We start from the raw sequence: 23,588 nt of genomic DNA, 5'->3' as shown, positions 1-23,588 counted from the left end.
GCAATGATATGCTGCCTAAAAGAAAACCACTTCACGAGGGCAGAGCACAGGGACTGAAAGTGAAGGGGCGGAGAAGGATATGCTCTGCAAATAGGAACCACCTGGAGGAAGATACACCTATACTTGCATCACACAAAGCATATTAAATCAAATCTGCATTATAGAATGCACTGCACAGTGATAAAGGAATCAGCAACTGTAAGGACACATACACCCCATGTTGGAGCAATCATTTATAATGCACACATTACTAGATCTAAAAGGAGAAGCAGATGCTAATACAGTATACATGAGGACTTCAACAGTCAGGTCGTCTGGGTAATCAAGGAGCAAAGAAATACTGGTGTTAAACCAGGCCACAGATAAACTGAACCTACAGACACTTCCAGAGCATCTCACTCAATGGCTGAAAGATATACATTTTTCTCATAAGCATATTGAATGTTCTCTAGGGTAGATCAAATGTTAGGAGACAAAATAAGTCTCTACAAATAAAAAAAAAATTAAAATCATGCTATGTGTCCTTCTCTGACTATGATGGAAAAAACCAGATGTTGACAATAAAATACACATTAGAAATTTTACCAATATGTGGAACTAAATATTCTTTGAATGACTGATTGGTAAGAAAGAAATTAAAATGCAAATTTTAGAATTTATTGAGATAAATGAATTTGAAAAACACAGTAGCCAAAACCTATGGGTACAAAATCAGTACTATGGAGCAAAAATGCCACTAAAGGGGAAGTTTACAGCAATAAGTACCTACATCCATACAAAATAAAACAAAAATTTCAAATAAACAACCTAGTGTTGCAATGCAAGGAATCAGAAAAGGAAAAAAAAACCAAATTCAAATTTAGTAGGAAGAAAAGTGTGAGCAAAAATAAAAAAAAATTGAGACTGAAAACAAAACAAACAAAAAAAGAATACAAAGGACCAATAAAACAAAGTTTTTCTTTTCTTTTTTAAGATAAATGAAACTGACAAATTTTTAGCTAAGCTAACCAAGGAAGAAAGAAGATTCAAATAAATTACCATAGACATGACAAAGAACACATTTAAAGTGAAATCACAGAAACACAAAGGACTATTAGCAACTATACACCAATTGAAAACCTGGAAAATATGGATAAATTACTGGACATACAACCTACCAAAACTGAACCACGAAGACATACAAAATCTGAACAGACTAATAATTCACAATGAGACTAAATCCCAAATGAAAAAGCTCCCGACAAAGTAAAGCCCAGGAAGGACTGGAGAGCTTCACTGGTAAATTGTGTCAACTTTTAAAGAAGAACTAACATGAATTCTAAAGTTACTCCCAAGTCTTGAAAGGGAGGGAACCCTCCAAACTCAATAAATTAGAACAGCATTACCCTTGATATCAAAAGACACAACAACAAAAATAAACAAACAACAACAACAAAAAACCCCCAAAACTAAAGACCAATAATCCAAGGAGATGACATGAATGCAATTCTCAACAAAATGTTAACAAAATTAAAGAGGACACAAGATCATACACTGTGATCATAAGTGACTTATCCCACTGGCTCAATATATGCAAATCCATAAATGTAATTCATCATATCAACAGAATGGAGAATTAAAACTATATGCACAAGCAACAATAAGTGTTGGCAAGAATGTGAGGGAAAAGGTACACTCATACGTTGCTGGTGGCACTGCAAATTGGTGTAACCACTCTGGAAAGCAGTAAGGAGGTTCCTTAAAAAACTGGGAATGGAACCACCATTTGGCCAAGCTATCTATACCACTCCTGGGTCTATATCCAAAGGACTTAAAATGAGCATACTATAGTGATGCAGCCACGTAACATTTATAGCAGCTCAATTCACAGTAGCTAAACTATGGAAGCAACTTAGATGCCTTTCAATAGATGAATGGATAAAGAAACTGTGGTATACATACACAATGGAACATTCTCAGCATTAAAAGAGAATAAAATTATGGCATTTGCAAGTAAATGGATAGAGTTGGAGAATATTATGCTAATCGAAGTAAGCCAACCCCCAAAACCCAAAGACTGAATGTTCTCTCTGATAAGGGGATGCTCATCCATAATGGGGCAGGGCGTGGGTGGGCATGGGAAGAATGGAGGAACTTTGGGCAAAGGGGAGGAAGGGGCAGAGAGGAGACTTGGGGGTAGCAAAAAAAACCCCACAAAACAATATGCATATCTCAACAGACACAAAAAGGAAGATCATAAAATTCAACATCCTTTTATTAATACAACTCTCAAAAACTTAGAAGGAATATACCTTAGTGCCATAGGGGCTAAATATGACAAACCCATGGCCTACATCTTTTTATTTCTTCAATGGACACAATACCTTTATTTTATTTATTCATTATTTATTTATTCATTGTATTTTATTTTTTTTTTTTGAGAGAGAGAGAGAGAGAGAGAGAGAGAGAGAGAGAGAGAGAATTTTTTAATATTTACTTTTTAGTTTTCGGCGGACACAACATCTTTGTTTGTATGTGGTGCTGAGGATCAAACCTGGGCCGCACACATGCCAGGCAAGCGTGCTACCGCTTGAGCCACATCCCCAGCCCCAATTCATTATTTATTTTTGTCTGGTCCTGAGAGTCAAACCCAGTGCCTCACACATGCTAGGCAAATGCTCTGCCACTGAGCTACAACTCCAGCCCCAGTCTACATCTTAACGAATGGGGAAAACCTAAAATTGTTTCCTCTAAAATATGTAGTAAGAAAAGGGTCTACTTTTACCACAATTATTTAACATAGTACTGGAAATAAGACAAGTGAACAAAATAAAGGGCATGCAGATCAGAAAGGAGGTCAAACTGTCCTTATATACAAATGACATGATTTTGTATTTACAGGAAAACCTAAAGATTCCAACAAAAAAACTGTTAGAATAAATAAATGAATTCAGTATGATTTCAGGGAACAAAATCAACATAAAAATCTGTAGTTTTTAAAATACAATAATGAAATTGCTGAGATTAAAAAACAAGAAAACAATCCCATTCATAATAGCTACTGAAAAATAAAACATTTAGAATAAATTTTACCAAGCAATTGATGAATCTCTATGTGAAAATTATGAAATACTGAAAGAAATTAAAGACAAACATGTGCACGTGTTCGCGCACATGCGCAGAGAAGGACAAACCACTGTTATAAATTGGGAGAGCATTTACTGGAAAAAAAGAGTTCTAAACTTTATATGAATGTGCAAAAGATCCTGAATAGTAAAAGCAATTATGAACAAAATGAACAAATCTGGAATTAGAATAAAAGCTGTCTTCAAAACACACCACAAAGTGACAATAACAAATACATCAGGATACTGGCATAAGAAAAGACAAATAGGCCGATGGAACATGAGAGAAACCAATAGTAAATCTATAAATTTACAGCCAACTGATTTTCACGAGGGGCAGCATAAGCATATATTGAGAAAGGAAGCTTTCTTCAGTAAATGCTTGGAAAACTGGACATCCACATGACGATGGAAGATATTAGACCCCACCTCTCACCACATAAAGAAATCAACACAAAATATATTAAAAACTTCAATATTAAGACTTGAAATTATGAAACTGCAAAGGGAAAACAGGGGATTTCACTTCAGGACATTGATCAAAGCAAAGTTTTTGTTTTTTGATATGAGATCTTGTTATGTTTGCACAGGCTGGTCTCAAAACTCCTGGGCTGGACTGACTCTTCCACTTTATCCTCCTGAATGCTGGGACTAAGGCATGAACCAGCAAGCCCTACGCAAAAATTTTTTTTGACATGACCCCAAAAGCACAGACAAAAATAGCAAAAACTGATAAATTAGATTATATCAAAGTAGGCTGAGTGCAGTGGTGCATGCCTGTAATCCCAGCAGCTCAGGAGGTTGAAGCAGAAGGATTCCGAGTTTAAAGCCAGCCTCGGCAACAGCAAGGTGCTAAGCAACTCAGTGAGATCCTGTCTCTAAATAAAATACAAAATAGGGCTGGGGATATGGCTCAGTGGTCAATTGTCCCTAAATTCAATCCCCAGCACCAAAACAACAACAACAACAACAAAAGATTATGTCAAACTAAAAGGCTTCTGACAAAAAAACAATTAGCAGAAGTGTATAGTCAATGCATCTAATGCAGAAAATATTTACCATTTACCCCAAAAACATTAATTTTTGGAATATATGAGGAACTCAACAGCAGAGAAATAAACCAATTAAAAACTGAACAGATGACCAGAATAGGCATTCTCAAAAGAGGACACAAACAATCCACAAGTATATGACTAAACCTCCAGGTCTCTAATCAGAACGCGGAGGAGGCATTAATGCTCTGCAGCCTGCAGTCTGCAGTCAGCGTGGCTATTATCAAAATGATACAATGTAACACAGGCCGGTAGGATACAGAGGAAAAAGTGCTCTCCCATGCTGTGGCTGGGAATGAGAAAGAGGAGAGAAGCTATGAAAACCAGTAGGAAGTTTCCTCAAAAAATTAGAAATAGAACTACCACATGATACAGTCAGTTGCCCATAGCCAAAGGAGGCGAACCCAGTGCTCTGAAGAGAAAACTATTGTGGGAAGCCATTCTGGCAGGTGATTTGAGTTACCTCCCTGGCTGGATGAGAGGTGCTTAGACACAGCTGTGTCAGAGCCTTCCCCACCCTGTCCCAGGGGCGAGGGCTTGTCCGTGTGGAGGGTGTGCCTGACCACTGATCTGAAGACCAATCACTGACCCTTACCTTGGACCCCTCGACCTTCACTGGATGGAATTTTCCCTTGAATTATTTGTTCCCCAATAAAAGCTGGCATGTTCCCTGGCATGTTCCCTCTCTCTCTCGCTGGCCTCTCATGTTAACCTCACCACCACATTAGGTGGTTGGAGGCAGGAGCTAGGAAGAGCTGTCTCTGGGCTGGGCAAATAAGGAAATGAGAATTATGTCTCTTTAATTTTAAAACTCACTAGTTAATTTTTATGCTTCGAACCTCTATTATGAAGCTATCGTGCTGGTTGCGTGGCTGAAACTATGCTTAGCACATTTACTGCAGTACTATTCACAAAAGCCATGATGAGGATCAACTTCAGTATGCATGGACAGATAAAAGGATAAAGAAAACTCGGTACACATACACATTTAGAAAACAAAATTCCATCATTTGTAGCAACATGAATGTAACTAAAGAACATTATGTTAACTAAAATTAGTCAGGAGGAGAAAAACAAATCCTGCATATTCTCACATGTGTGGAGAGAACTGTGTTTACCAGAGCATGGGAAGGGTACAGGGGATAGAAGGTGGGTTAGTATGTTCAGGGGTGCTTTAGGATAGGAGGAATAACTTCTAATATTCTGTAGCATAGAAGAACAACTATGGTTGACAACAATTAAATGAACATTTCAAAATAGCTAGTAAAGGGCTGGAATTGTGGCTCAGTAGTAGAGTGTTTGCCTATCACGCTTAAGGCACTGGGTTCAAAAATCAGCACTACATAAAAATAAATAAAACAAAGGTATTGTATCTATCTATAACTAAAAATAAAAATAAAAAGAGATAGTAAAAAAGAATTTTAAATGGGGCTGGGGATGTGGCTCAAGCAGTAGCGCGCTCGCCTGGCATGGGTGCGGCCCGGGTTCGATCCTCAGCACCACATACCAACAAAGATTTTGTGTCCGCCGAGAACTAAAAAATAAATATTAAAAATTCTCTTTCTCTCTCTCCTCTCTCATTCTCTCTCTAAAAAAAAAAAAAAGAATTTTAAATGATCCCAATATAAAGAAGTGATATATATGTGAGTGATGAACTTGCCAATTACCCTGATCTGATCATTACGCACTATATACCTGTATTGAAATGTCACACTCTACCCCATAAACATGTGCAATTACTATGTCAGTTAAAAACACATAATAGTAATATTAAAACTTAAAAATGATTCCTATATTTGCTGACAAAGAAAATGCTTCTAGTAAGATTACCAGGGCATTTCACTCACCCAAGAACACCAGGCTTCTGTAGGTCTCCAGCATCACATCCCTGTAGAGGATCCTCTGAGCATCATCCAGGTCCTGCCACTCTTCCCAGGTGAAGTCCACGGACACGTCCTCGAAGGACACCATCCCCTGTAATGGTACATGTCTCTTTAGCCAAAGCATTCTACCCTGGGTCAGAAAAGGAATATGGAGCTCACTCTTGTGTGTGAACAAGTATCTTAGGTAAGATGCAACTTATGTTGTGTGTGGTGGTGCACACCTGTAATCCTAGCAATTTGGGAGGCTGAGGCAGGTGAACTGCCAAGTTCAAAGCTAGCCTCTGCAAATTAGTGAGACCGTCTTGTAATTAAAAAAAAACACTATTAAAGAATTCTTACAGATTCATAACTATTCTTTTTTTCCTAGCAAGAACAGGATGAATATGATTCTACTCCTGAAAAGAGCTGAATCCAGTCTGAAGACATAAACACATACTAGGGATAATGTGTTAGTTGAATTAAGCCACATGTTCGGCATAGAACAGGGTGATAAAGAAATAGGAAATGACAAAACCAGATTGTTACCAGGTTGAACTTTACTGTTATATCTTCTATCTGAATTCTCATGAATATGAAGCAATAGAAGTCAAGATGTGAAAGCCACAAAACATGCAGGTTAATGGACCTACAAACAGCAACATACACAGGTGAATATTCCTGTTTGAGTTGACCAATGAAATGTGTTCAGACAACTCACAACAGGGTGCTTTTGCATTTCAACCCCTAGCACCATTCCAACGCCTTAAATTTCATGTGCCCACTGTTGGCAAATCACTTACAAATTAAAGTACATAGTCATATTTCCCTCCCAAATTCAAAAGATATACTAGTGTCCACATAAAAGTGAGCATCACCCACTTCTTACACAGCATGTAAACAATGAGGGGTCAGTAAAAAGTTGTACGTTACCTGAAAAGGTGTGTGGTGAAAGGAGAATGCAGAAGGACTCAAGGGAGAGCTGGGCAGTGCAGGTGGGAGGACACAAAAACAGAATCAGGAGTAGAATTTGGTGCTTATTTGTTATGCCTAGAGTGGAAATGGGAGTCTACTTCCAAGTTTTCTGGGCAATAGCTAGAAAGGAGCTGAGTGTAAACTAAAATTGAGGGAAGGGATAATGACTAAGATGGGATGAAATGTGAGCACAATGTTCAAGTCTCTGCATTGACATGTGGGGAAGGCCAACTGGCAAGTGAATACTGGCTCTAGAACTCAGAGGAGAGGTTTAAAGTGAGGATAAAGATTCAGGAAACAGTGACTACAGGGCAGCTAAAGCCTCTGGAGTGGGTGGAATGGCTCAGAAAGAACTGGGAGACAAAAGTTGTGTTTTTTAAGATGTAGTCGTGTTTGTCATGGTGTCTCAGCCCGCTGGAGACTGGGTTGGGAGGGCATAAGTAGGACCTATCTCACACTATTTTTCCATAACAGGTTTTAAATCAACCTATCTATACCTGAGAACATGATGCTTCCATTAATATAATGTTAAACTAGGTTACTGGCTTAGGGAGAATGGATGTCCTTACGATGTAGAATTTTACTGTCCATGAATATGGTAGTCTTTTCATTTGCTCAGTTCTGTTTTGCATCCTTTACTTTTTTCCTTTTCATATACTCATATATTTTTCTTCTTAAATGTATTGCTAGGTTTTTGGGTTTTTTTTGCTTTGAGGTTTCTGTTATTGTATTAATGTTCTCTTGAACATGAGGATTTTTTTTTCTAATGATGATTTAATAAACAAATTGCAAAAAAGAAGGCGGCTTCAAAATCCATCTTCTAGACTGAAAGCTCTTGAGACTTAGGTTTTATCTCCTCTATTATTGAAAGATGTCCAAGGAGGATTTTGGTGGAAATATGATAGAAGTTAAAAATGATAGATCTCAAAACACAAAGGGAATTCCCCCCGAAAACCACTGGTTGAAATGAGAAATGTTATTTCTCACCCAAGTACAAAGTGGTACAAGTTTTCTGAGACACAATTTGGCAAAATGATTCAAGATTTCTAAAATTCAAATTCCTTTTAATCAGGAAATTATATATTTAGGTGTTTTTCTGTGTAGTATGATTCCACCTTATACTATATCCAAATCTATAAATTTCTAACTATATTTATATACAGCACATAAAATACCAAAATGTTAACAGTGGTAGGTTGAATAAAGTTCAATTATTTACATTTTCATTTCATTTTTAAATATGGAACATATTTTTCTTATGTGATTTTCAAAAATAGCAGATTTATTATAAAAGATTCAGATTCAGAGGCCAGGATAGAGTACGTTCCCCCCTCCAGTTTATTGTTGTCCTGCTCACCCACCACCTTCGTATACTAGGTACAGAGTAGATTGCAACTTTTCTTTTTAGGTCACAAGTCCCTGGAACATGATAGCTCACATTTGGGTGACATGGCCTCAGTCAGAGTTCCTGGACTTTCAGTGCAAAGTGCTGAACAGTTGGGACTGCAGGGGTGTCTGTGACAAAAAGAGGAAGTGAAAAACGTGTAAAGAGAGGAATTCCAGATGTTGTGATGCCAGCCCATATGCTTTTCATTGCTGTTTTTGAGAAAAGACCGTATATTCTTACTTTCATGATGAAAGAACTCTGGCAAGGAGAGAAACCTCATACTGGGCAGAGGAAATGTCAGTAGAAGTGAACTATCACTTCTGATGAGCAGTAAAAGCTGGTGTTTAATTCATTGCTCCTTTCCTTCCAGTCACTAAGGTCAGAATGCTCCAGAAACACCATTCTGTCGAGCTGTCATAGCCACAGAGATTTGATGCACACAGGAAATGTGTGATCCTTCGATAATTTGCGATTACCAAAACACAACCTAGGTCACTGCCCCTGATATTCTAAAAACCCACAAAAAAAGCAACAATTAGAGAAGGCCATTCTAGTGTATGGATGACAACCCAAACTCACAGGGAATCCATGGGATGAACAGATAAGCACTTTAATAAGTGGTACCTTTATTTAGTAAGTGCATAAAAAAGTAAAAGAATTACATGATGAAATGACTCTGCTTTTTATCTTCAGTTAGGAAAGGATATTTTATCAGCATACAACTAAAAACTGAGAAACCTGAGTATAAATGTAAAAACATTTCTTCTTATGACAAAAGGAAAAACAAACAGCAAAGCCAAAAGAAAAACAAGCCACATCACATAAAACCTACCTTTCCCGTAATTAGTATTATGTTCATAGTAAAAAACAGAGAAAGAGTGAGCATTTCAATGAAAAGTAAGGAGCCCAAACTGACATGGCACTCCCCACCCTCCACAGATATGAAGTTTTGAAAGTATGAAGACATGCTCAAATTCTGACAAAAATTGAAAACACAAATTAAAAATACACTGCAATGCATTTTTTTTCACCTAAAAGAATTAACAAAATTCCAACAGCTTAAAAAGGTCACAGTCTGTGAAGTAGGGAGAACATGACCAACCTCATGGTTCTACCTTCAGAGAGGGAGTTTTCTGTGTCTGTGTGCATTGCACCCATGGATCCAACCACAGGAAACATTTTCCAAATGTGATGAAAATTGAGAATCTGCTGAACCAAGAAGCCCTGTCTACAGGTCACAAACTATATAGTGAAGAACTGTTCCCAAAGAAAGGTTCTGCCTTTGCCCAGATCCGGGGAATTTCTCTGTGTCTCTGAGTATCTTGGCTGGTATGAATGTTTGTTCACCTTAAGCCTTTGGACACACAGACAGTGTAAGCATACAATGTGATCTGTGGGGACAGGCTTGAACTCTGAATGTACTGGAGACTAAGGTGTTAATGTGATTGAATCCTAAAAAGACTTTGAAATGGGCCTGGGTAAGATGGCCTTCTTGTTACTATCCCATGGCTGTTACAGGACACTGTTGTTTGGAGAAACAGCCAAAGACAACAGGCTTCCACTGACAGAAAATAATCTGAAGCTCATGCAAAAGGACTCTTGGAACTTGTTATATGTGCTGGTCTCTTGTCAATTTTAGTGGATCCTTTCATAACAATAAACCATAACTGTGAGCATTTGCTAAGTCCACCGATGGTAGTTTGGCAGAGTGTTATATACAGAATCCATACCCAGCATATTGACTATTCCAGTAAGAACCAAGTACTGACCCTTCCATGCTGGAAGTGGTCCAATGTAAACATAAATTGTGTAAAGTATAGGAGGTGGGTGGGGCTTGGCTTAAGGAAATGGGTCCTTGGGGATGTACCCTTGGGGACTTTAACTTGCCCTGTCCTCTCTCACTGTCTCCCAGATGCCATAGGGTGAGCAGATTTGCTCTACCACACTTTTGTACCATAATGTACCACATCACCTCATGCTCAGAAATGAGGGAACCAGCTGAGCATGGAGTGAAACCTCTAACCCTAACCCTAACCCTTTATTTTTTCTTAGTCTTTCTGTTGGCTTTCTCAGGTATTCTGTCATAGTGACAAATAGATGACTAACACATGTTGCTTCCAAGTCCCTGATCATGCAACCAAACCACTAGCTGCAGCTAGTGATATATAGTAGGACACTAGCCTTATTTCCTTTCAAGCAAAATGTACCACCAGGCACAGTGCCCAAAGCTCTGCCCTCTGCAAAACTTCCCTCTATCACTGTCCACAGGGATGTAAGAGAAAGGGTCTGTATTGCTAAAGCTTCTAACTTCAGGTGGTGCTTGCATAATGTGCAGACCCAAATGCACATACCAGGCATCTATAGATCATTTCTCCCAACAGCTGCAGAAAACACATTTTTTTCTCAGCAGTGCACTGGAACATTTTCAAGGACCAATTACATCAAAGTCCACAAAACAAGTCTCAGCACATTTTTTTAACACTAGAATTATACCAAGTAACCACAATGTAATAAAACTATAAAGAAATAATAAGAAAAACTTGGAATGCTATGCAAATACATGGAAATTATACAACTTACTTCAGAACAAACATTAGCTCAAGAAGAAATTTAAGTTTCTAGAAACAAATGAAAATGGAGATACAACATATAAAAATCTATGGGGTACAAGAAAAGCAGTACTGAGGGAAGTTTATAGCAATCAATGCCCACAGCAAAAAGTGGAAAGACCTCAACTAAACAACTTATCATTGCATCTCAAGGAATTAGAAAGAAAAAAAAAAGAATATAAAAAACAAATGAAACAAAGACTTGTTCTTTGAGAAGATAAACAACATTGTCAATCCCATAGACTAAGGAAAAAAGAAAGATGACACAAAAAAGATCAGAGGTAAAAAGGGACCATTACAACTGACAATGCAGAAACACAAAAGATCACCAGAGATTATTAAAAATAACTATACACTAAAAAATATGATGGCCTAGAAGAAACAGACAAAATCCTAGACACGTACATCTTACCAAGACTAAATCAGGAAAAACACAAAACCTAAACAGACCAATAACAAGTAATGAGACTGAATCAGTGAAGTCTCTCATCAAAGAAGAGCTCGGGATCAGATGGCTTCAGCACTGACTTTCAAGAACTAATATCACTTTCCTTACATTTTTCTCAAAATAAAACCAGGAGGAATTCTTCTAAGCATATTCTATAAGACCAGCATACCTGGAGAGAACACCAAAACTAGATGAGGACACAACCATTGTCAGACTCTTTGACAATTTGTAATTTTTAGTACAACAGAGATGCTTAAGAAAGACACATGTACACATATGTATTTAGTAGAAAATGAGTACTGTCTTTACTTTTTTTTTTTTTATACAGCATTGTTAATTAAAACAAGGGGAAAGAAAAAACATCCTTTTTTCAGCTTAATCCTTATTAGCATGGATAAACATTTTTAGGAAAACTTTGTTTATGACCATAGTGTTCCATATTTTTTATCAATTAATTTGTGATTAGTTATTTCTAGGCAAACACACACATATATATAAATTTTACACTTGACAGAACATTTTTTTTCCTATCTTAAGACAGCAACAAGGACACAGTTCAAAGAGTTCATACTTTCTCACAGAACTGCTTGTTTTGCTAAGCACAGCAAAACTTAACTGTGTGCGTAAGCTCACAAACCATAAAAACTACAAACCAATATCCTTAATAAACAAAATCCTTCACAAAATACTAGCAACCACAACCCAAAAGCCCATTAAAAGATGACTCACCAGCTGAGGATATAGCTCAGTTGGTAAAGTGCCTGCCTTGAATGCACAAGGCCCTGGGTTCAAACCCCAGCACCACAAAATAAACAAACAAAAGATGACTCACCATTATCAAGTGAGATTACACTCAGGAATTCAGTATGGTCCAATATATGCAAATCAATGAGTATGATATATAACATCAACAGAATGAAAGACAAACCATATGATCATCAACAGATGTAGACAAGGCATTTAATATAAAGCAAGATTCTTTCCATGATAAAAGCTGAAAAAATTAGCTGAATGTGGAGACACATTACCTCAAATCCTATTTGCTCAGAAGCCTGGGCAGAAGATTGCCAAGTTCAAGGTCAGTCTGAGAATTTAGGGAGACCCTGTCTCAAAATAAAATTTTTAAAAAGGGCTGGATTGTAGCTCAGTGATAGAAAGCTTTTCCAGAATGTCTGAGATCCTGGGTTTAATCCCTAAAACCAGAAAAACAATAATGATATAAAAACAAAAGGAAGGTATTATTAAGAACTGCTCCCTGTTTATTCTCTGTGTATCTTTCTCTCGACTCTCACTGAAACTGTACCCACTAAGTGCGTACTTCTAGGCCTCACCACCACCTGCTTGCTATTAGCACAGCCCAGGAGAGTCCAACCTCATCTCTAAGCAAACACACCTTATTCATGTCTTCATAACAGTGACATTTCCAGTGTAAAAAAGGCTACTACTATATCTGTTTAGACTAATATCTCCTATTTAGGCCTAATTTAGTGCACTACAGGCACTAAGATAAAAATTTAACAAGAAACAACAACAGTTGGATTTGACAACTGATGACTCCAAGACCAGAGAGGGGCGGGAGGAACCAGGGCAAAGTTCCCTTTGATGTTTCAGGTGTAGCTGATGGAAATACCATATAGAAGGGAAGAATGGAGGATGTGGTTTCACTTAAGATTCATAGAGCCTGAGGGGCCCTCAAGTAAGTGAACCATTGCTTTAAAGGCTGGGGAAGAGGTCCACGCAACAGAGAAATATGTAGGAGTCTCAAACCAGTGTGCAAAATACGAGTCCAGGGGTCCATTTTTAGAATACAGTATTTAGCCTTAAATGTAAACTGGTATAAGAAAGGCAACTTGTAGCCTATCTATCTAAATACCTGGAGCTTCCCAAACTGTATCCAATCATAGCTATTTTAACTTAGCCCTTCTCTTTACCTTCCCCAATTTTAAAATTAACCACAATTGCATAGATCATGACCCCGAGCTCCTCCTGCCACAGCAAGGGGCAGTACTGCATTAGGGATAAAAACAGGTGGACTGCCCACCAAGTTGTGCTTGCTTATTGGACTTTGTTCAGTAGCACACACTTCTGCAGAAGTAAAGTTTGCCTTGCCCAGCTACTTCTGAGTATGTGTCTGATTCCTTGAGGTACCCTGGTACTTCTAATACCACAGGGCTCAATAAGACAAGAATGGCAGAGTAGGTGAATGAGGAACAGGACAAAACACCTCGATAATCTTTGTTAATAAGAAAAAAATAGAATTCAGGGAAAAGAAGAAAAAAGCACGAGTAAGGTCATGACAGAAGACTTGAATAAGGCAGATACAAGAACAGCTTTGGAGTTGACTACCATTTAAGTTCCTGGTGAACTTTTGAAAAACTGAACTAAGACTAAGGAAGGGTAGGTTAGAGTGCAAATGAGCACTAGACACATTTATCAGAAAAGACAACTTTGGACACTCTGCATTATGATTTACATACACAGACAATGTAGCAACATACTGGCAGTTATTTAAAGCCCTGTACCAGACTCTGTCCTCCACACATTCCAGGTCTTCAAAAGCTATGTGGGACCACATGGTTTTAGCAACTCCAGAAAACTGTTTTAATTGATTTGTTTCAGCACTAGATTCTCTAACACTAGATTCTCTAATACAGCAGAATGCTGTGACTCTGCAGTCTGGCAGTAAAGCACTGTCCACAACATCTATGCAAGCCTCTGTTTTAGATTACATATGCCAGGAGAACTTAGCGTGTTCTCCTCTTAGTGTCAATTCCAGCCATATAAAATAGGTCTTTTGGCCATGGTATCAGAAAGATCAGAAACCAAGTTGCATGAAGTTCAGATGGCTCCAAGGTTTTATAATCTGGCTCTATCAACATATCAACTTTTATCTTCTTTGTGATGTTAAATTTATTTGATTCTAATCCCATTTGAATTAAGGAGTAAAAGCTCCTAAAATACACTAAAACAAGCTGAGGAATATAACTTACCACAGTGGTATTCATTTTCTTTGTTCCTGGAGACAGATAGGAGACTATGGAATTACAGTTGGAAGACAAGGTGAATGGAAGGAATCATGAGAGTTGGTGTGCCTTGTTCCTAGGTTCTGTTGTACAAAGATCTCTACACAGTAGCTGGTGGAAAAGAAAAAAAAAAAAGCTAAAAACCAATAACAAGAAAGCCTCCTTTTATGAATGTAGTCCCTTATATGTGAGAATTATTGAAAATATCTTGTTAAAGGAACACTAGCAATTCTATTATTGGTAGAGATTAAACATACAATTTATCCTTAGGTTAATGAAAATACTCATTTGCCATTGATTTAGTAATAATGTTAACATGAAGAAATAATGTAAAATTTTAAGGATGATTGTTTAATGAAACTAAAGAAAGACACACTATGTAATCACTAAAATTTAAGTTACACAACAAAACTTAGGCAGTGTTAACTGTTTTCCCAATAATACAGATGGATAATGTGGCACTCTGTATTAGTGTTTCTGCTAGAACATCTCTTGATTTTACATATTTAAATTTCATAGAAAGCATGTGTCTTTTCCGAAAGACAACATAGGAATACTGTGCATCTGCTATAGTACACTTTTGAGTACTACTCCCTAGGGTGTATCTCCGTGCATCTTCATCTCCATATTAACCCTAACCCTTCCACAATGACTCTGGGCTTCACCATTTCAGTTGCTCTGGCCAATGGGACAATAATAAATGTGATAAAAATTCTTTTTGAAAAAGAATTTGCCTTCTTAGAATCCTGCCTGACATTTTGTGAAGGTGCCTGGAGCTAAACTGTTGGATACATATGGCCAGCACAAACCAGCAGACAAGAGTAAAGCCATCTTCAAGGAGCCAGTCGTTTAAGGGACAAGATGACTAATGCTTCATCAGGGATCCCAGTCAACACCAGCAAAAGCATTGCCCAGATGCATCCAGCACAAAATGCTGATGCACAGAATCATGAACAAATAACACGCTTCCTTTTTTTTTTTTAAGCCCAGAAAAATTTTGGTGATACATTATGTAACGAACAGATACCTGTGATCTTATAGTATTCAATGTTTTTAACATACTGGTAGAGCAGTGAGAAATAATTTAATGATATGCCAAAAATAATCAAAAGAACTTCACAATCACACATGAGTGATTTCATAAGCACAATAAATATTAACCAGAGAGACCTCAGCAAGACTTAGGCATGAGGCCATGGGAATCAAACAGAGAAACTGGCAATCATGTCTACATTTTTATATTGTGATCTTATCACTTATGTGTTGCTAGTGTACTGTTTTAAGAAACTAGAAGTAAAAGCAATTGTGCTTAATTTCCCATTTTAAATAATGAAAAAAATACCCCTATTGGCTGTAGCACTCATGAATTTCAAGAACAGATTATAGACATTAAGTTAAAAAAAAATCTGTATTATCTCCTTGGGTTCATACAATTCACAGAAAACCACTGGGATTAAAAGGATAAGCATGTTCAAAGCAAAAATTTTCTAAAATAAAATTTGTTTTAAATTGACTGCTGAAACTGATCTCAAAAACAACAGATTTTACTTCATTGTGGCAAAATAGGTAACACTAGTCAAAAAGCCAAGATGCCCGACACCTACAAAACATAAGACCTGGTACTGTTCACTTACTACCACAAATCCAACTTTCTCTATCTTTCTCATCAGCCAGTAAGATGCTGGCAAACTTCCTGAATTACTAGGAAGAACCACCAGGATATAGGGAACACCATTAAGTCTAGAGAACAATGTGGTGAAGATGAGGTTTGGGAACTTAATTCTGTACATAAAGAGGACAGAGTAAAGTTATAGAAGTGTTATGGAGCAATGTAGATAGGATTTGCCAAACAGGACAGGCTGTCCCTCCACCCCAGGCATACCCTCACTGTCCCAAGAATAAGCAATATTTGCTAGGCCCTTCCCTAATGGTCACAGCCCACCTTAAATTGCTCTTCTGAAAGTTATCCAGAACTTCCAAATAGCATCCTGTCTCTGATAGCCTCTGGATGAGGTAGTATTGCTCAAATCTTATTCACACTAGGTGGTAGTATCAATAATTATTTGGTCCACATCAAAGCAGGACCTTCTCTTTTCTTAATCTCCTTTGCCTGGGCTGCTAGAGAGAGGATTCAAGTTGCAAGGATATTCTTTAGGGTGGAATTTCTATTCATGAAGCCTCCTACCTCATACTACATAAGGACTACTTTGTTCCAAAGAAAAACAGGGCCACCATCCAGTACCCCAATATGCCTTGTAGAACTCCCTGTCCCTGGAAACGAGGTCCTCTATGAACTCCCTAAACTCACACCAGGAGTGCTAGGCAGGCTATGAAATGCGGGATTAGATTCAAAATTTTCTTGCCAGAGACATTAATAAATCACATGATGGGCTGGGATATAGTTCAGTGATAGAGTGTTTGCCTGGCATATACGAGGCCCTGGGTTTGATCCCTAGTACAAAAACAACAACAAAACTCCCACAAATACTAACTTTGCTTAGGACACTTCACAACTGCTTCTCTGGGAATTCAGTGGCATTCACTAGTAATAAAAATACACTCATCTTACATATGGGTGAACTGAGTGTCACTCAGGTTATGAGAAGACCCTGCAGTGGTAGAGCTAGAATGTGAACTCACACTGCACACCTTTCAGGCTCAAAACCCCATCATCATCCTTATCTTGGACTCAACCACACTATTCCAGAGCTTCTGAGCCAGACTTTGTATGTCTGGAAGCAAGCTCCCAGAACTGTTTTCTGGCAAAACACTAATTTGAAACATGTGCAGCTGCAACTTCATCATCCCCAGACCTGAAGATCCCACACCAATGTCACCCTTCCTGACAGCTATCTGAAACCCTAGGGTTCCTCGAAGCCCCTGGCTCGTCTTCCAACTTTCACCTATCTTCAGGGACACAGAATTCAATTTGGTCTGCAGAGAATCCTAGGGAGAGCCACACAGTAAAAAATTTCTGTGCAGAAGATGGTAGACTGAATGGAGTTGCACATACACAGAAGGAACCTGGAAGAGTCCTCCTCCCTCCTGGACCTCTCCCAGAGATATCACCGTATTTCCTACAAAACTCTGAGCTCTTCCATTAGGAACAGGAAGTTTTGTTATCTTCCCAATAGAGTGTCCTGTTAGTAGGAAACCAGGTCCTAATAAACCAAGAAGGGTCAATTATTCATGTAACAGCCAGGTGGAATTATATTATTCCTTATTAAATCTGGCTTAACACCCTGGGATGTTGCAATAGTAATAAGGAAATCTGGATGTTGAGACACTTAATGACATTAAAAACCAGCTTTGTTTTAGTACTCATATTAGTATCACTACCACAGAACCCATGTTTACTTTTTACAGATGCATGCCAAAACATGAAAAAAATGTTAGATTTGCTAACAAACAAAAAAATGGCAAATCTCTACCAAACCCACTAATTTGAGTTTTCCTTGGATTATAATACAGTTAGAGAAACTGCTCTTGTGAAAATAATGGAATAAATGGCAGGGTAATATGGCTGTGTTCCACAGTTCACATGCATGTTTAAACTTCCAGTGTCTACATTATTTACCCTAACTATTCCTTCTGTGGCTTCTGCTACAAACTAGACAAGGACATGGGGTTTCTCAGAGTTCCACTGACAATGAAGTTTCTCCTCAAGCAGGGAAATGCCCAGCTTGAGCAGTCGGAGGTGATGTGTGCATTGAGTGGTATTTAGTGAAAGGGGAATGAGGTTTGTGGGAGGGGTGTGAGAGGCTTGACTCTTGCATAAGAGCCTGGCTGGCTCTTTTCCTATATATGCATTGCATTGTTCACATGCTTCTGTCTCCCTTGATTAAAATGACCCCAACTCTTCCATATATCTAGGGAACCCAGCCTGGATCCTCTCAAAGGCTTCTGTCCTCATACTTTGAAATTCTCATCTCCCTTCCTCAGAGCTGTGGATCCTGGATCTCTCTTTTAAGCATCTACAGGTATGGTACCGGGGATCTGTTAAACAGGTAAATGGCATTTGGTGAGGGGAGTTGGCAGCACCTCTGGGATATGGGATGTTGTTCCTTCACTTAGTGGGCCTGGTTCTTCTATTGACAGAATTGGAGATGGCAATACACTTATGTGTGCAGACCTCACCCTGAGCCAGTTTGTAATAATAGAAAGGATAACAATACAACCCCTCTCATCCCTCTACAAGAAGTCTTCAGAGGCAAGACATGGTAGCTCAGGGAGGATACCAGGTGTTCTCAGCACAAGCCCCAGGTTCTATTATTCAAGGTTCAAGTTCTCACATCTTTTAAAAAAAGTATTCCTAAGTATTTTCTTTTTGATATCATTATAACTGGAATTATTTCCCAAACTAAGTTTTTGGGTTGTTCTTTATTTGTGTACAGAAACAACTGATATCATACATTGATTATGTGTCTTGTTACTTTGTTAAACTTGTTACCTGCACATATGTGATCCTAGTACTCTTCTTCCAGTCTATATATCTTAGAATTATTTTCCTCTTGTCCTGGCTACTACTCCAGTACAATTAGGAACAGATATGTGAGAGCATGTGTTTATCTTTTGTAATCTTAGAAAACAAATATAAAGGGGGCTAGGGTTGTGGCTCAGTGGCAAAGTGCTTGCCTAGCAGGTGTGAGGCACTGAGTTTGATTCTCAGCACCACATAAAAATAAAGTTACGTCCATCTACAACTTAAAAAAAAAAAACTTGCTGGATCTTTGGCTTGAATTCTAATTAATTTCTTTGATTATGGAATTTTATGAGGTCATTTTCAGCTTGAGTAGTTACCTTTTCTTCCTACATTGTTGAATCATCATGATAGGTTTTGAATTTTGTCATCCTGTTGTCTCCCTCTACTGAGGTGATATGTTAAAAATTGTACTGATAGACTATTATATTAAATGATTTTTGGATACTAATCCATCGTATATTCCAGGGATGAACAAACTAGGTGACAGTATATATTTATCATCATATGTTGATGGGTTCTGTTCACTTATGTTTTTTAAGTATTTTCATCTCTGTATATTTTTTCTCCTTCTCTTCCGATTCCCCCTCCCTTTCATTCTACGGATTGTACCTAGAGGAGCTCTACCACAGAGCTACATTCTCAGCTCTCCTTACACACACTTCTACCTCAGGTCTCTTTGGAGGAAAAATGAAACTAAGACACCAAGAGAACTAAGCAAATCACAACATCCCTTACTTTAACCAATTCCAAGATACTGGTGGGAACCTCAGCCCGACACTAGCCCCTATAAGCCAGAAAAAGGGAGGACAGGACTCCAAGGCTGACACATTCACCTGACACATGAGATGACAGAACAACCAGGCAGCAAACTGTGCAACTATCAAGAGAAGACAGGAGCTATAAAGATCACCCCATCCCCAAAACGAATTCCAAGAGTAAGTATGAAATTTCTGATAGTAATAGCCTTCCCCATATGTAAACCAGAATTGTTTAACTGAAGATAATAATGCATGCCTATTAGCTTTAGAAGAAAAGATCTGTTTAGGCAACAGTTATCAGAAGTACTTTAAAACAAAGAGAATATCTCCACATGCAGCCACAAAGTACACCAGGTACCTTACATTCCAAGGTTGCTGCTAAGGAGGAAAGAATCACAGTACGTGACTTCTACAATCAGACTGAATTGGTCACCTTGTCAAGCTGTTGCTGACAGAATAGTTTTCCAGATTTGCACAGTTTTGACCGCTAGCACTTGATTTTTGGCTACATTGGCATGATGCAAATGGTCACACAGATTTAAGATGCAAGGAGGCTGGGTTTCCTTCTGCTGTTGAGAGAAACCATCACAAACACAACGGTTAAAGTAACAGAAACTTACACTCTGGTTGGGGTGGCTGATGTGCATCTGGATGAGTGATGCTGCACTAAACCAGTGTTAACACGACCGCACTCTTTCCAGAGGCTGTAGAAGAGATTGGTCTAGCTTATGGTGACCTGTGTTTGCTTTCTCTAAGTTTTGAGGGAGCCCTCAAGTGTGAAGACAGGCGAGCTTTTTCAAACCCACATACATGGCAGAGCCTCCAGAGAACCTGTCCTCATCCAGTGCTTGCCAGAACTAGGAAAAGGCAGCTCCATGCACAGGAGAATGATGGAAGGGAGGGGACCTTGGGACTGCAGAATACAGTAGGTGGTGGAAGACCCAAAAGAGTGAGACATGGGGAGAAGACAGCCACGTACACTGCCTCTGATATCCTGCACAGGGAAAATTTAAGAGATCCCAAACCAGATGAGCTCATTGGACACAGGCAAACCCAGACAAGAGAGCAGAGGACAGAACCATGTCGGGACTGAGGGCCATACTTGTGTTTCTTACCAGACCCTGGAGCCTTTCCCAGCTCCACTAAGCCTGAGATCATCCCAGTTGTTACCCCTGTTATCCTTTGCATACCCATGTTCTTCCCCATACAACCCATGTGGAACACCATATCTACTTCAAACCCCAGGGTATATACATGTCAATTAACTCTGTGCGTATATTATTCCCTCCTAAACCTTCTCTCAAAAACTCTGTACTGTGAGTTTTTGTGGTCATCTCTGTGAAACAAACACTTTCGTCATGTCACATCAGCATGTCTCCATGCTCTCTTCCATGTGCTCTGCAAAGCTAAGGCAATTGGAAGACCTACTCAATTTGATCCATTAAAAAATAATGTCCTCTTAGTGGCTTCAGAGGACTGACTCCTCAGGTAGAGCAACTTGGGGTATATGGTGCTTCCCTGAGTGACAGAGGAACCTATGCTGGTAGTGGTGGATAGGGAACAGACAAACATGAGCAGTGGGAACAGGAAGTTAAGGGCTTAATTCTATAAACTGGGTCCACTGTGCTGATGCCCACATGCTTTCTTTCCTATGAAGCAATTTACTATAGCCCTGCCTGGCTCAAGTTGAGAGTATTATTACCTTCCTCAGCAAACTACCTTTTATATGCAGGCCCCCAAATGCTGAAAATAACAAAAGTTAGCTTGAAGGTGGAGGCTTTTGTGACCTACACACAGATCAGATCCCAGAACTCAGGAAGCTAAGAATAATTGCCCTTAACCATAAAATCTGTAAGAACAGGTTCCGATCAGAACTGGTCAACATAGGACAAAGTGACCCAGAATTGTCATGGCAGTGTGGACTTGAAACTCTGCTGTCATCTTGCTTAGTCAAAAGTCAAGAGGTAAACCTGGGTGGGTAGGATTCTCTGGAAACTTCCTGGAACCCCCAATAAAACTGGAGGGAAGGAGAGGCACTCTGTCCCTTTCCTTTCTGAGAGGACCCAACTTTCTCCCTTGAGTGTGTGTCCTTTACATTTTACCACCCTTATTAAACTTATACCTGTTACTCTGAGTGACATGTCTGAAATCTTTCTTGACTTGACCACAAGAATCAGGTTTTGAAAGAGGGTGCTTGGTGCTTCCTAAGTATTGCAGAAGGCCCCAGCCTATAACACTGAATCATGATCCAGCTTGGATACTGGTACTTTCCTGCTTCCCTTGGAGTGATTCATTGGACATGGTTAGTCCTCTGGTCCTGCCAAACTCTCAGGGAGCTTGGAGATGTGGAGACTGGGTGAAATGATAACATTTTCAATACTTAGCTTGAATGTCGTACCCATACCGGGAAATCTCTGCATTCTCAAAGCAATCCAATAGTCCCTTCTCCCAGCCTGTAAACAGGTGATAAAATAATCCTCTGTGAAAGATAAAGCCAGATGTCATTAAATTGGCAAAGAATGGTTTTAATCTGTAATATACTGTTGCACTAGGAAAAAGAGTTGTAAATTCAACTTCGATTTGTACAGAGGTGATTTTATAAGAAAGCATAAGTGCCCCCTTCAACCTTTTAAAAGCAGGTGGAGAAACTCTAACCTCTGCTTGATCATCATTTCCTTCTTAACTGCTTAGTGCCTTCTTAATATTTGCCCCAAGGTGATCATTAACTCTACCTGAAATCACCATCCTGGGGGCCACATAATAACAAGCAGAAAAACTGAATGTGGAAGTAAAGGAGATGGGAGACAGTCTGACAACCCAAAGTGAGGAGGAAGAACCAGAATCTGGGCTCTGAATAGACTGAAGGATTCGGATTCCAGCCTGCAATTCCTGGAGTTCCAATGCTGCATGTGAACCACACATGAGGTCAAAGCAGGGGGTAGGAAGGTTTAGGGGAAGGAAAGGAGAGGCACAGTCAGAGTTGAGGGGAAGGCGATGAAATAGGAAGTTCTGGAATAAAGAGAACAAAAAGCTCCTGCTATAGTTGGAGCCAGCACTTTTGGCTGGACATCTGAATTGGCTTTAGTTGCCTCTGTAGTTTTAGGTATCCTAGTCTCCTCTTCGTTCAACCCATCTTCAACTTTTAATTCATAGTAACTCTACCCCCACCGATTCTGTCGGAATAAAATGGGCAGGCACACTGATGCTGAGATCTTTATTCTAGGTCTGGGGCTGTGAAGCAGTGGGCTACTACAGCACAGGACATACAAGAAGATATCGAATACACACACACAGGCATGGGAAGAAATGAGACTCATTAAGACTGGCCCTTTCCTTCTCGTAGGCAGATGTGTGTATTGTAAACAAGGGACAACACAATGAAGGCAGTTCATAGGGAAAATGAGTTAGTAGCAATTTGAGGCTCAAGGTATTTTTGGAAGGCAGCCCATGGTAAGAAATACATTTTATATCATCCTAGTACACACCTATACATCCTTGAAAATTTCAAAGACATTCAAACAAAATAAAGCTTATCTTTCAACATGTGAAGTTCTCTGATATATTATTTTGCATTGTGCTCTATTTCAATTATAAGTAATCATCAGCTCCCCAGAGTCAACTCTACCTGCAATTTTAGAAATGCCGAGTTAGGGCTGGGGTTGTGGCTCAGCGGTAGAGCGCTCACTTTGCACATGCGAGATCCTGGGTTTGATCCTCAGCACCACATAAAAATAAATAAGCGAAATAAAGGTGTTTTAAAAAAAATGCTGAGTTAGAACAATGCATCCAATGGTCAGGTACTGCCTGTTCCACCTTCCCCTGCCTCAGTTCCAGATGGTGAACTTACTAAGCCAGCCCATCTTCTTCTATGTGTTGGGATGGGCAATGTT

At 39.0% G+C, this 23,588-nt stretch overlaps 1 protein-coding gene across 3 annotated transcripts in view; it reads right to left on the bottom strand.

Annotated features, from left to right (window-relative positions):
• LOC144256753 (uncharacterized) overlaps nucleotides 1–23,588 on the bottom strand; it is a 34,409-nt gene that overhangs the window by 9,667 nt on the left and 1,154 nt on the right. Inside the window, exons 1-3 of one of the 3 annotated variants that reach the window (XM_077802242.1) lie at nucleotides 20,132–20,257; nucleotides 14,425–14,568; nucleotides 6,004–6,130 (exon numbers count right to left, since the gene is read on the bottom strand). In XM_077802242.1, coding sequence (XP_077658368.1) covers nucleotides 6,004–6,130; nucleotides 14,425–14,439 — 142 coding nt within the window. In that variant the 5' untranslated portion in view covers nucleotides 14,440–14,568; nucleotides 20,132–20,257. Of the gene's footprint in view, nucleotides 1–6,003; nucleotides 6,131–14,424; nucleotides 14,569–20,131; nucleotides 20,258–23,588 lie in introns of those variants that run through there. The other 2 variants (XM_077802241.1, XM_077802243.1) reach the window with 2 other exon arrangements.

Source organism: Urocitellus parryii, chromosome 1 (genome assembly GCF_045843805.1).
Source record: "Urocitellus parryii isolate mUroPar1 chromosome 1, mUroPar1.hap1, whole genome shotgun sequence".
NCBI classification, from domain to species: Eukaryota; Metazoa; Chordata; class Mammalia; order Rodentia; family Sciuridae; genus Urocitellus; species Urocitellus parryii.
The sequence above is the reverse complement of the archived record's forward strand: the minus strand, read 5'-3'. Positions and strand labels throughout refer to the sequence as shown.